Source organism: Canis lupus, chromosome 9 (genome assembly GCF_048164855.1).
Source record: "Canis lupus baileyi chromosome 9, mCanLup2.hap1, whole genome shotgun sequence".
Classification (NCBI taxonomy): Eukaryota; Metazoa; Chordata; class Mammalia; order Carnivora; family Canidae; genus Canis; species Canis lupus.
In genome coordinates, this window is record NC_132846.1 from 71410992 (window position 1) to 71424928 (window position 13937).

The following is a 13937-nucleotide window of genomic DNA, read 5'->3' on the forward strand; positions in this document are numbered from 1 at the left end:
GCCTCCACCATACACCCTGTTGAGCCCCTCTGAGAGCACGAGCTGCCCTCCTGTCCTCGCTGCCTGGACGGCAAGGGGTGAGCAGGTGCTGGCACACAGCCTGACCGCGTCCTCTGTCCTGTCACTTAACAAGGATGAGGAGAGGACACTAAGCCGTGGTCTTCTGACACCTTCCAAGGCACGGTCAGGGCAGACTCCCTGTCACTGGGGGATACCGACTGGTTTTCGTGTCCTTTACATGAATATGGGTACCAGCGCTTTGCTCTCCCCTCCTCCTTTCATTTCTTTCCTTTCTGTGTTGTAATCATTATATCAGAATCGAAAGCAGGGAGAGCAGAGCCCCGATACCCATCCTGCCCCCTTGTTTACAGGCGAGGAAAGCCAGGCTCAGGGCGGTGGCAGCCGGGCCACACTCGCCGGCTGGCTGGCGGCTGCCTGGCTCACAGGGCCCCCTGCACACCCTTCCGCTGGCCTGGCTCACGTTCTGGCCTCATCTCACTCAGCCAGTGGCCTCATCTGAGAAATAGAGAAAACGCTGGCACCCACCTTGGTGTTTTGTGCTGGCTCATCAAGAAAATAACGTTAATATACATGAGCACTTCGCAGCGCCCTTCACCCTGTTGTGAAGGTTAATGCAGGTCAGGTTGATATACAGAAAGTCCCTGGCACCCACCAGGCATCCGGCGAGCGTTCGCCATCAGCGCGCAGCTGGAGGGGCCGCAGAGCCTGCTTGCACGGCCCAGCAGACCTCGTCTGTGTATCGACTTTCAGCAGCCTCTTCTTGGCAACATTCATTTTTTATTGCGCTCAGCAGGTGGTAACAAAAGCCTCGGAGCTCAGCCACCGTCCCCGTGTGTCATTTAGGATATGACGCGAGGGTCAGCGGTGACTACTGACGGGCCGCAGACCCCTGCCCACTGCAAAGAGAGACGTGTCACTTTAAATGTTTCCATATACGAGTTGGGTTTTATTATAAACTGAGTTAAGAAGTCGCTATGAATCCTGCGACGGCAAAAGCAGAAGTAGTCCTGGCAGCGGTGAGAGCAGTTACGGGGAGACAGATGAGATTTCCTGTGGCTACTCACGAGGCCGCGGGGCAGTTGTCCCCGTCCCACCGGGGGTCCCCGTGTGGCTGTCATCAGATGGCCAGTGGGACTGGCGTCATCTCCAGGCTCCATTAGCTCGCAGAGCAGCTGGGCCTCCTCCCTCTCACGGATGTCAGAGCGGGGAAGCTGAGTTCCATTAAGCCATGCCGTGGCAGTGTTATTTTCTGCCTTCCAAAGCTCTGTTTCGGCAATATTAAAAATTCTCCTGCCCTTAATTAGTAAGATGAAAAGGAAACTGACATTTATAAGGAAATAAAATGCTTCCACTATCGTTCCCTACACATCGTGGTTTGTCTGCATTACATTTCTTCAAGTTTTGACGTTTTTTTATTCCGTTTCCATGGAAGATGGCTTTTGGCTGCTGTCAGCCGGGACAGAGAGCTAGGGGCCTGGGGCGGGGGGTGCTGGGGTGCTCAGCGAGGAGCTGGTCAGGAGCGCTCTGCAGGCTGCGTGCACGCAGGTGCATCCAGCATGACGGGCTCTCGTTGGAAAGCCCAGGAGGCGCGGGGCGGAGGGCCGTTGCAGTCGCTGGAGAGTTGGGGAGCAGCGGGTTGTGTCTGAGGAGGGCAGGGAAGTGGATGGAAAGACGGAGTGTTCGGAGCATGAACATGAAGCTCTGCTTACAGGACGATACATGGCTTGATCTACAACGCGCTGAAGCTCTTCATGGAGATGAACCAGAAACTATTCGACGACTGCACCCAGCAGTTTAAAGCAGAGAAACTGAAGTAAGTTGCCCCTTTCAGAAGCTGCTCTTTCAAGGATTTTTGTCTCCCTCAGTTCTGAATAAACCTCTTGCTTTGGTTTGTCCTAAAACGTTCTGCGTTAAAGTAAAATCGGTTCTTGCATACTTGGAAAGCAAACGAAACCATTTGTTAACCTCTTCTCGGAGAACATCGCTGTTCTCTCCATTATGTGACCAGTTTAATCACTTCTGCAAAACGTGTGTGCAGGCAAGACGTTCACTTTCAGAATGTTTGCTTTTCTCAGGGAACGCTGAAAGGCTGGAGGTCCAGTAACTTTTCAGGTGTATAAGGCAGGAGTCGGAATTCTGTTCCATGAGGTGTACGCGAAGGAGCAAGCATCTTCATCTCAGCATAGCTTCATCGCGCCCACTGAACGCGGGCCTCCTCTGGAACGTAGCCTGTGTCCTTCGCGAGACCAGGCCTGCTGTCAGGCTCCGAGGACTTCAGAGTCGAGTCTGGGCAGATTTTATTCTTTGCCTGTCGCTTGAAGCAGGGTAGGGGAGATAAACTTTGAACGAGTATAATTCAAATTATGGGAGACACATAACCAGCTCTCGTGTCCATGCTTCAAGACGGTACCTATGTGTTGACCTGGACCCCAGGCCGTTGTAGGTTCTGGCGGCACAGCAGTGAATACAACAAAACTCCCTGCCCTCACAGGTAGCGTGGAAGGGAAAGACAGGGAAACGCACGTGAGGAAGACCCGCTGCGTGCAAGGTGGTGGGCGGCAAGGCAGGGAAGGGGCCCGGGGACAGGTGCACACGGGGCCTCCCGGGCTCCCGCAGAGCTGAGCACCGTGTTCACACATGCCGTCGGCTTTTCACACGGCGAGTATCTTAGCTTTCTGCAAAAGATCTTAAAGATCATGCAGCGTATCCTCCAGATTTTAAAATAAACAAATGAATAAATAAGTTGGGTCCAAGTTAAGCGATTTGCTCAAGGTCATGTGACTCACTGGCCATATGATGCAACGAGAATCGGGTCTGAAGGTTTCTTTTTAAAGCCGTCCACGTTAGGACTTTGGCCATTCACCCTGGTTCCTATATGCCATGGAAGGGTCTCACTTTTCATGGCTTCCTAAGCTTATCTTCAAAATTATGTAGGTCCTCTGAAGAAGCAGCTAAAGCAGGAGGGATGGAGACCTGACATGTCCTCCCATAAGCGTTCCTGAGAACCTGCAGTCTTCAACATGTTAAAATTGTAGCCTATTTATTTGTTAAATTTCTTCCCCTAAGTCTGGCTTGTCTTTCGCATTTCGTTTTCCGTGTTACGTTACCCTGTGATCACCACGGTGAAGTATGTGGAGTGAGACCAGAAAGGGACAGAGGAAAAAGTAGGTGATTGTGTTGCTGGCCATGTCCGTTTTGCCTCTCGCCTTCTCTTGCATTTGATCCGTCTCTCTAATACCAATGACGTTTTACTATTTTTCAGAGAGAAGCTAAAAATGAAAGAACGAGAAGAAGCGTGGGTTAAAATAGAAAATCTAGCCAAAGCAAACCCCCAGGTACTAAAAAGAGTAACATGAAAATGTCTAGGGTATAACTGAGTGTTTCTATGAGCTAGGAGTGTGGCTTCATCACAGGAGGGGAGGGGGGCGGTCTCTAGCCTTGTATGTGGAAATGTCTGCAATAAAAGTACTTCTCGACTTCTGTACAAGTAACTTATTTTTGTCCCACAAAGTTTTTACCACAGAATTGACCTTTTTTTTGCCTCTGCTTTTTCAATGAGCTGGAAATCTTATCAAGACACTGTGGTAAAAATAAAACCAGGATACAACCTCTATTTTGGGCCAAGATTTCAGTTTGTTTTCTCCCCACGAATGTCGTAGATGCTGTCGCTCAGCGTAGATACGTCCCTTCCTTTTCGATATCAAAATGATTCAAAAAGAAAGGGAGTTAGATTTGAAATAGATGAAGCGTGGGGTGGGTATCGTCTCTCCTAAAATCGGGTTCCTATAGGCTGAGCCTCTAATTGTCAAAAATTGCCTGACTTGTGCTGTGTTTGCCACTAACGCTTTCTCCTGTCGTAGCGAGGAGGCTCCAGGGCGCCCTGGCACACGGTGTGTCCTCTGGAACTGCCGGCAGGTGACGGCGTCCTGCGTGGCGCCGACTCTGGGGCCAGCTCCCCGTGTGACAAGCGTCCGGGGGTTCTGAGTTGTGTGGTCCTTGGTGTTAGGTCCACATGGACCGGAGCGCTGTCCTTGCAGGCGCTCCTGGCTCGAGGCCTGTCTGAAAATCAGGGGCGCACGCTGCGCCAGAGGAACGGTCCCCGGGCTGTCCTCAGCCTCCCAGAAAAGAAAAGATGGTACTTTATGAGAACCACTCAGCTCCCCGTAAAAATCCTAAAAGGTTCGCTAAGGTGGATCTAGATGACAAGCAGTCTGTGTTCTCTGGTGAGAGGTGTGCATAAGTTGTTCAGTCTCTGAGGTCATCGTGCAGGTTTTTAAATGTGACGTTTCGGAAAAAGGGACACATGAGCACAAAGCTTGAAGGTATATGTTTAATCTGTGTGACATATTGATTGTGTTCTGCTCGAAAAAAAACCACATTCAAGAGACTTAAACCCTAGGGAAATCGCATGACGTTCCTAAGTGAGGTCCTCGTCCCCGCGTGGAAGAACTCAGCAGCCACCCCCCTTACGACATCTGTTCTGTGCTCTTCCACGGAAGTGCTGTCGTAAGGTTACGGTGAACCCGTGAGCACCTCGTGGAGCTAGACAGCCCCGGGTATCTGCTGTAGGGACCGGAATGTGAGGGACGCCTGGGTGGCTCAGCGGGTGAGCGTCTGCCTGCGGCCCAAGGCGTGATCCTGGGGTCCCGGGATCGAGTCCCACATTGGGCTCCCTCCACAGGGCCTGCTTCTCCTTCTGCCTGTGTCTCTCATGAATAAATAAATAAAATCTTCAAAAAAAAAAAAAAAACGGAATGTGAGGTTGAAATACTGGCATTTAAGACACAGCAGAAGCATAAATCTGAGGCAGGTGGAGGCAGAGGGGCCTCTGGGTGACAGCCCGTGCCAAGGGCAGTCAGACGGGGTCCCAGTTAGGGCCATTGGAGACCTTGCCCCACACGCACCCAGAATCAACACCCCGAGAAACATAAAATGTGCACAAATCAGAGAGTCCGGTTTTACGCATTCTATTCTAGGACGTAGAAATCATGATCTCATGAAAAACCGCACGAGGCTTTCATGTTACAAATGAAGAAGAGCTGGTTGGTTGTGTAACAAGCGTGGCCTGGTTTCACTGCTGTGCTGTAACAAGTGTCCCTTCTGAAATAGACACTGTTCTCATTTCCCTCTGGCCGAGCTTCCCCTGAGTTCTCGTCCCCCCCGGGGCCCCCTCTGCAGCGGGCCAGGCGGGCGACTCCGCAAGCCCCCCGGCTCTCCGGGGCTCCCCGCGCTGTGCTCCCCATCTCCCCGGTGGAACCATGTGTGTGTGTGTGAGTCAACCCCCGTGAGTCCCGCCCGCATGCCCTGACACCCCCCCCCCCCCCCCCCCCGTGCGTGTGTCCAAAAGGAAAATACTTCATGGGCTCAGGTCTCAGAGCTGAGAAGCAAGGACTCGGGACTTGCTTTTCACTTGAAAGAGAGGGAATCTTCGAAATTCCTGTCCCCGGCCCCCGTCGGGGTTTTGGAGCATGGCTCTCCATCTCAGACCTGCCTTCTTGAGAGTGAGTTCAGAGCCTCTTCTGTAGCGTGGATCCCCCAGAATCCACCGCCTGCTCCCTGACCTGTATCTGGAAGTCTCCGCGAGGCTCACCTGCTCAGACTCGGATGGGCCCCGTCCGTCCCTCTGGGCTTGGGGACTCTGCGGCGCCTCCAGAATCTTGGGTCATGTTTGTTGTAGCAACTGTGGCAGCTCCGTTGGAGTTGCTTAACGTCACGCGTGATTTAATTTAAATCATGAAATATTGAGGATCTCTAACGTAAGTGTGGTTTCCTCCTCCTCCAGAGAGGCCAAGGAACAGTTTACTGCTTGCTCCTCCCGGACTTGGGTGAGAATTGTGTGAGCGAAGCGAGGCAGGCACTCCTGTGCACCTCGGGTACCGCGCTGGCTCGGGGCTCCCGTCCTGCTGCGGCCTCGGGCCCAGTGTGCGGGGAGGCCCGGGGCGCAGGACGCGGCTGGCTGCTTTCCTCTGAGAGGTGGGCTTCTCTGGGGGGACGTTGTGTTCCTTTACCCTGCTGTGGACTCCAGCCCCGACAGAGGTCTCTATTCCCAGTAAGAACCCTCCCCTGCCAGGGCCTGCTGCGGGCACTCGCTTTGCTGTGACCGTCGTGTAGCGTTCTTGTCCGTCCTTCTCCTTGCCCGGAGCCCCAGCGAGGACTCAGAGCCCCGCGCTGCCCTGAGCACCGGCCGTTGGCCGAGTCCACACAGGGCGCCACCTGAGGAGTCGTGCGGTCACTTGTGTTTCTCTGAGCCCCTGGAGGCGCGGTGCCAAGCAGGCCGCCGCCTCACTTGGCAGATGGGCGCCAGCTGGGTGTCCTGAATCATGGAACTCTCCCGAGATCCAAAGATGAGAGCAGGACACAGCTTCGAGGAGCTTAGGATCCGAGAGGGGAGCCAGATGGAGGCAAAGAGAATTCATTTCAGGTGGTCAGATTATAACACAGATGAGATCATGCTAGAGAGGAAGGCAGGAGGTCTTCCTGCCTATCGGGGACGCAGAAAGACACACTGTGGGACAGCCACAGTCGAGGTGTCCCCAGCAAGAGGCTGAGCCCCTTGGAGAGGAAGTGTCAACCAGGGGGACCTACCCAGTGTGAATTCGAGGCAGAGAGAGCAGAGTGAGGAAGCTGAGTTGTTCAGCACAGGCGGATTGTTAGCTGTGCAGGAGGGGCTGGATGTGGTCTGGATTATTTGGGACGCAGCCGGAGAGGTAACAAATGTGGATTTTATCCCCTTGAATGGGCGCAGGTGGTAGCGTCGTAAAGAGTGAAGTGGCCTAGTCAGACTTGCATTTCAGATAGTTCTTTCTGGCAGCGACACGTCTGGTATACTGGAAGGGGCCAGTGCACCCAGGGGCTCCTGTAGACGTGTGGGCAGCAGCGGGGTTGATCGGGATGGCAGACTGGTGCCCGGTGGCATGGAAAGGAGGAGGCCAGCCGAGCCAAGGCTCCAGTGAGCCAGTGGCCATAACAAGGATGATGTCCTGGGGGCCCAGAACAGAGGCTAGGCCAGAGCCGTGAAGGCGCAGCTGCCCCCTGCAGGCCGAGTGCATGGGTTAGCGAGAGCTCTGGGGAGCAGGGAGTGGGGGACAGGGGGACAGGGAGCCACCGGGCACGGGCAGGGAGGCAGGGAAGCAGCAGAGGAACGCCCCTGCGGTAGTGGTGGTCCATCCGTTGTGCCCTTCATGCCACAGAGAGGCCCAGGAGGATAAAACCAAAAAACTGGCTCAGCAACCAAGAGGTCACCCAACCCTGGAGCCCATGGTCCCATCAGAGGAGCCAAGGGGAGGAAGTAGGGGTGCTATGTGGGCAGAAAGGGGGTGGGCAGGTCAGGTGGGTGAGTGAGCCCCAGCTCCCCCAGTCCCCTCCTATCAGCCCAGTGACGGTATTTACCTCAGGTTTGCTGCCATGTATGACGTGCTTGCGGTGGCACCCCACTCGCATCTCCCCCACCCATGTGCCTTCCTTCCCTGTCCGCCCTCACAAAGGGCACACTTAGCTCACTGTAACCACCACAATGGCCTCCTCTGGAGTGACCTTCCCCCATGTCCCACTCAGAAATGGAGAGGCCAGCAGCCAGAAACCTGCCCGTGGCTCACGGAGCCCTGAGAGAATGGGTCCCAGGGCTGCCCCCAGAGCGCACAGCCAGGTCTCAGAGTTTGGCTAGAGGGCCAAGACACCCAAGGTATAGACGAAGCAGTGGGATTGCTAACAGGGTTCCAGCTAGTTAGAGCGTGGTGTGAAGGAGTGAGGTCGGCAGCTGTGCACAGCCCGGGGGGGATGGGCTGTGAGTGGTCCAGATGAGCACATGGACTCAGGTGCCAGGTTGCCAGGTGGGGTGCTGCCCCAGGGACCAGAGAGGCCTTGGAAGGGATGCTGGAGCCTATGTCAGAGTCCTCGCCTGGTGCCCCTGGTGGCCTAGGGGAGTAAAAGTGTTGTTTCTGAGGCGCTGCAGGTGTAAGCTGGTTTAATTACCACCCAGCAGGCTTCATTCAGGAGAGGGCCCTGGGGAGGGCGCCAGTGGGAAGCCATGCCCCTGGCCAGGATGAGGCCCCAGAGTCCAGAACCCGAGCGTTAACAGAGAGAGTGATTCCACACTTTGCATTGCAGTACGCAGTGTATAGTCAAGCGAGCACCATGAGCATTCCGGTTGCAATGGAGACAGATGGGCCTTTGTTTGAAGATGTGCAGATGCTGAGAAAGGCCGTGAACGAAGAGGCTCGCCAGGTAAAAGCACAGAGCTAAGCCGGGACGCACCAGGTAGAGTTGCTTAAGAAACGTCTAGGGTTTTAGGAGCTTATATGATCTACAGCAGGGCCTTCTGTGCAAAGCTGAAGCTAAAAACTAAGTTCGGGTCAGCCCATAGGAGGTATTTCGTCCGTGCATCTCAGTGATCAAACTACTAGAAGTCATTTTTGAGGCTTGAGTATGTGCCTGAGGTTTGATTATGTTCTTGATTTATAGTTAACAGTGATAGTCTCAGCTCCTCACCAGTCCTCAGATGTTCACCTGAACAGAAAACCCAACAGTCCACAAGGGTGGTGTCTTTGCACTGCCTTCCCTGTGCACCCTCCACTCGTGCTGTGGTGCAGAGGCGCCCCGGGCAGTTCCCCACAGCAGCCACTGCTGCCCCTTGGCTTCAGGACACCAGGGCCGAGCCTCGTCATCTTCCCCGACAGCAGAACCGCACTGCCTCGCAGGAAGGGTCAGGAGCCGGGGTTCCCCGCAGGCTGGGGCTTTGTCAGGACCGCCTCACCTTAACACCTGTGTTCAGGTGGTTTGTTTCCAAGTGGTGGAGATACATAGTCCCATCCCCACCGATCCCAAGACAGACTCTTAGTCCTAGTACTAAGTTGGGAATATGTCCAATTTGGGCTTTAGAGAGGGTACGTGTCCTGCCTGGGCATGAGGAGCCTGTTGGTGGCCGTGCTTCCGAGCGTACCTGCCTCTCTTCAGTTCATGGAAGCTGGTGTGGTCTTGACCTAATGGGGATGCGGAGGGGCGAGGGCCTTTCTGACTCTGAAACTTTAATCCCCTTCGGCCTACTTGAGAATTCCTAACGCCATCCGGCGCTAAGATTCTGAAGCGCAGGCCAGAGCGGCCAAGGTATGCTGTGCGCTGGACGCAGGTGGTTCACCAGTGCTCGTGTCGCTTGGAACTCACTTAAGCAGAGGTTTTAATGCAAGTAAAGTTCACTCCCCACAAGATCAGATGGGATCGGGCGTGAGCAGGAGCACCGGACCTCCACCACCCAGGCTGCCGTGTCCCGACACGCAGCCACAAGCCACACAGGGCTGCTGAGCCCTTGCGGTGTGGCCATCTCCTCTAAAGCACAGGGATCCCCACGCTCAGTAGGAAGAAAAGAATGCAAAAACATCTCACTTGTAACTTTTTACTACTGATTACATGTTGAAATGATAGCATTTTGGATATATCAAGTTAAATTTTAAAATGCTATTAAAATTAAGTTCACCCTTTGCTCTCTTTTACTGTGGCTGCTGGGAAATTCGGAGTTCCATACTTGGAACACGTTATTTTTTTATTGGACAGCACTGGTCCAGCCTCCTTTTTCACAGAGCTGCCCAAAGAAGGCAGCCACACTGACCACATTCGTGCCTCTTCCTGCCCAGCCAGCTCCCAGCCTTAGCGTAAGAACACAACTTGAAAATACCAGAAATGTTTTCAAATGGCAAAAAAAAAAAAAAGAAAGAAAATACCAGAAATGCAGTGGGAGAGACTCCATACGCTCCTAGCGAATGTCAGTAACTCGTTTTTATTTGATTCAGTTGGAGTCCATAGTTGTTAGCAATGAACAGATTTAATCAAATGCAAAAATCCTTCTATTTTTCTCCATCTTGGCTATGGGGGCTTTAATTTTCCTATTTTGTTTTTTGTGTTTTTTTTTTTTTTCACTAGGACAGGAATTTGAGGTCTTTTTTTAAATTACCATTTCAATTTTATGTCTTAAAGTGTGCTAAAGACATGAGAGGGCAGCCCCAGTGGCACAGTGGTTTAGCGCTGCCTGCAGCCCGGGGTGTGATCCTGGAGACCTGGGATCGAGTCCCACGTCGGGCTCCCTACATGGAGCCTGCTTCTCCCTCTGCTTGTGTCTCTGCCTCTCTCTCTCTCTCTCAGTCTGTGTCTCTATGAATAAATAAATAAAATCTTTTAAAAAAAAAAAAAGACATGAGAGCTTGCCCATTACTTGCAGACACAGAGGATATCAAATTAGCGCCCCTCCTGCCAAGAAGCCTACTCAAAAATCTGTGACCACATTAGTTTTTAACTCGTGTAGACCATTTAGAGATGGATAGGAAGCTGATGAGTTACAAGCCAGTTCTTACGCACTAAATATTTGGGGATTGGAGGTTTGGGGTTTTTTTTAGAACATCCTTTGGTCCAAAAAATAAAAAATAAAAATATAAATAAATAAATAAATAAATAAAAAAGAACATCCTTTGGTCCAGTACAGATCATAATCAATGCTAGGAAAATAATGACCTGTGTCCAAAATGTAACATAAATTATGGTGATATTTCTAATTTAAGGTGACTCTATGAGGAATCAAGTATTTGATCAAAAAGGCAAACCAAAATAGCATTCCCCTCTCAGGTGAAGTCGGCCCTAGTCTTTATGTGATAGCCAGTCCCGAGAAAACTTCCACCCGGTTGATCTGTCCCCTGCCCTTAGCACAGGGCATATCTCCTTCGCTGCATCCCGAAAGGCAATCTCTACTCCCCAGACAGGGCATTTCCTGGAGGACTCTTGTAGCATATTTGTTTCCATGACTCTTATAATAAGATCATGTAACTAAGTTTTCCGTTAATTGACAGCCCTACAAAAAGCATTCCCCTGCTCTTACCTCTTAGATTTCTATGATCACGTTCCTGGGTCTGAAAGACTTGATGCCGTTAAAATACCAGTTCCCCCTGAATTAATGTGATCTCCATCAGAATCTCAGCATACTTTTTTTTTTTAATGACATATGGATTCTAAAATTCATATGACAACACAAAGGACCCAGAATAGCCAAAACAACTTTGAAAAAGAATAAAACTACCCAAGAGTAATATTACCCAAGTTTAGGACATATTAAAGATTTCTGTGGATTGGGATCCCTGGGTGGCACAGTGGTTTAGCGCCTGCCTTTGGCCCAGGGCGCGATCCTGGAGACCCGGGATCGAATCCCACGTCGGGCTCCCGGTACATGGAGCCTGCTTCTCCCTCTGCCTGTGTCTCTGCCTCTCTCTCTCTCTGTGTGACTATCATAAATAAATAAAAATTGAATAAAAAAAAATTTCTATGGATCGAATGAATCCCCATCTCAGGTTATCTAGATGAAGATATTTATAGTACAGTCTCTTAAATATAATATTTGATTTAATAGATTCTCCTGAATTGGAAAAATGTCGGCATCCTATTCCTGAAATTCTCAAAAACATTGTTAAGGCAAAGAGAAAATACCTCGACGGAGGAAAACTTTATGTGTACAATTTGGAGACCAAATTTACATAAGAAGTTACAGCTAAAAATTAAAGTCTGAATATTTTCGGTAGCCTTTTAATTTTATCTTCGGCTAATTTTGTTTTTCCAAAATAACTCCACGTTTCCTTAAAATGACTTGAACGTTGGCCAGAACAGGACGTGGGTGAGAGGTAAATGGCAGGACTGCACAAGGGCAGGGGAGGAAGTCCTCGTGGAAGTGGGATGCAGTTGGTTGGAATTTTGTGAAATTCAATTATGTGTTGACCTGTCAGAACCATGATTTGCTTTTTTTGTTTTTTTTTCTTTTTTTGAGAAAGTTGTCTAACCCTACCTAGAACATCCCAAGAAAAAATAGTAAAATTTCATGTGAATGACATTTATACCGGAGACGTTTACAATGTTTACAATTCTCATTTTTAACAGTCGGTCGGGAGAAAAGCAGTGTCAACCATGCAGATAAGGAAGGTGTAGAGACGGAAAGGTGGGAAGTGAAGGTACTCCTTACTCAATACGTGGAGTGTGTGTAAGGCTCGCGTGCTCAGGACGAGCCTGGACAAATGAACGTTGTGCACATGAAGTATTTTCCCTTCTCTCCCTGTCATCCCAGCTGGTGATGGTAAAGACAAATCTGGTCCCTCAAGACATCTCGATTAGCTGTGTCCTCAACTGCATAGCAGAAACGTGCACGATTAGGTTCACCCAACCCCTCCTGTTCTGCTACCACTTACTGTATAAACTTAGCCTCTTAGATCTGCCCACACGCGGCAGAGAGGCCGTGCCCTGCTCTCTGCCCGCACGCCCCCGCCACCACCTGCATGCCCCCCAGCACCCCCCCACTGCCCGCATGTCCCCCCACTGCCTGCACACACACCCCCACCCAGGCCGACCTCACCCCTCCCTGCCCGCTGTGTTCCTCCTCTTGTGGTTCGTGAGACTCATGCTCTGCTTTACCTGCCAACCCAAGATGCCGATGCACAGAGGCCCACACGTGTCCGGCACACTTTGTGCCCTTCCAGACGCTACTGGGGTCATGTCCCATCCCTCCCATTGGCATTTACTGGTTCCAGCCCCCCGGTGTCCCCCTGGCCTTGGTCTTTAAAAATGTTTCTTCCCTTTGGAGTGCCTATTTCAGCAGTGATTACATATCTCGAGTAGGGAAAAGCCTTGGTTTTGTTTGGCTTCGCTTTGCTTTGTTTTACAGCTCAGCGCGGAAGGGACATAAAATCCAGGGTAGAATTTTCCCTCTTGAGCTCTCAGGGGGGGCGAGAGCAAACATGCTTCAGCACCGTGACTGAGGTCCCTCGGGGCGTGTGCCCAGCCCTCACAACCTCCTGATGGGGGTGGTTCAGCCGAAGCCATCTTACACTAATTTTCAGGGGGGGGAAGCAAAACTCCTGCCTTTACCATAAATGAATGTTGATATTCACATAACGTTTCTAGAACTATTCCTAAAATGTCACACAAAGCTCTTCCTAAGCCTCGGTGTTCTTGCTGTTTCCACAGATAAATTTGCAAAGAACCCTAAGAAGCATTAGCTCTGCAAAAATGTGAACTTTTCATGTCTGACTTCTGCAGGTTCTGGAGTCATTTTAAAAGTCAGGAAAAGTATACTTTATGCTGAGGTTAGATATCCAGAAACTACGAGAGGTGGTTGTGGTTTTGCCCCTTTTGGTGTCAGATGATTGACTTAAAACGAGTTTTTTCCGATTAGACGTTTGTTCACCACCACAAAAGTCATTTGTTCTCTCTAAAGCCTGTCTTCTCTTTGATGGAGACGCCAGGCAGAAAGGCTTGGTTCTGGTTAAAGTCTCTACCTAATTGGCAGTCTTCTGTATACGCTGTTTAGACGACTTCGATGGCTGCTTTTGTTTCAGAAATACTGGTATTAATGCAGTGGCCCTACCTCAAAACTGAGTGACCTGTTTACTGTTTAAATGTTATTCCTGGAAATGGGTGCCTTTGGTGTAAACTCCCCCATATCAACCCCCTACACACACCCACCCCACTTTCTTTGCAGACACAATCCTCCAAGTCCTCATGCAAAAATAGGATTCTTTTTTTTTTTTTTAATTTTTAAGTAAAACCTCAATGTTCTAAACTTCAGGAAGAGAATGGGGTGGAGAAGGGAGTCTTTTACTCCTTAATATTAGGAAATGTTATGTAAATAACCAAGTACAGTTTTCCCAGGTCTCGAGGGTTTGTTCCCCAGAGTGATCCACTTCATACCTCTTACTTTAGGGACCTTTTTCCCATTCGACAGAAGTTTTAGACATTTTCTTGACTTTAAATCCAGCTTTAATGTGGTTTTCATTCATTTTTATGCACCTCCAAAGGACATTTCCACCTTCTGAAAGGCTTCTGTAATGGACATAGCCGCTTAAATGCCTTCAGTAACACTGTGTGTAATCGGAGGCTTTTGCTGTTGATGACATTTC

General features: G+C 50.6%; 1 protein-coding gene across 13 annotated transcripts in view; it reads left to right on the forward strand.

The window, feature by feature from the left end:
* The window catches only part of PPP2R5C (protein phosphatase 2 regulatory subunit B'gamma), a 123374-nt gene that overhangs the window by 106346 nt on the left and 3091 nt on the right, over window positions 1-13937 (forward strand). For 3 of the 13 annotated variants that reach the window (XM_072839971.1, XM_072839972.1, XM_072839977.1), the window contains 3 exons: window positions 1733-1834; window positions 3284-3356; window positions 8128-8244. In XM_072839971.1, the coding sequence (XP_072696072.1) occupies window positions 1733-1834; window positions 3284-3356; window positions 8128-8244 (292 nt within the window). Of the gene's footprint in view, window positions 1-1732; window positions 1835-3087; window positions 3186-3283; window positions 3357-8127; window positions 8278-11925; window positions 11997-13005; window positions 13125-13937 lie in introns of those variants that run through there. The other 10 variants (XM_072839973.1, XM_072839979.1, XM_072839976.1 and 7 more) reach the window with 8 other exon arrangements.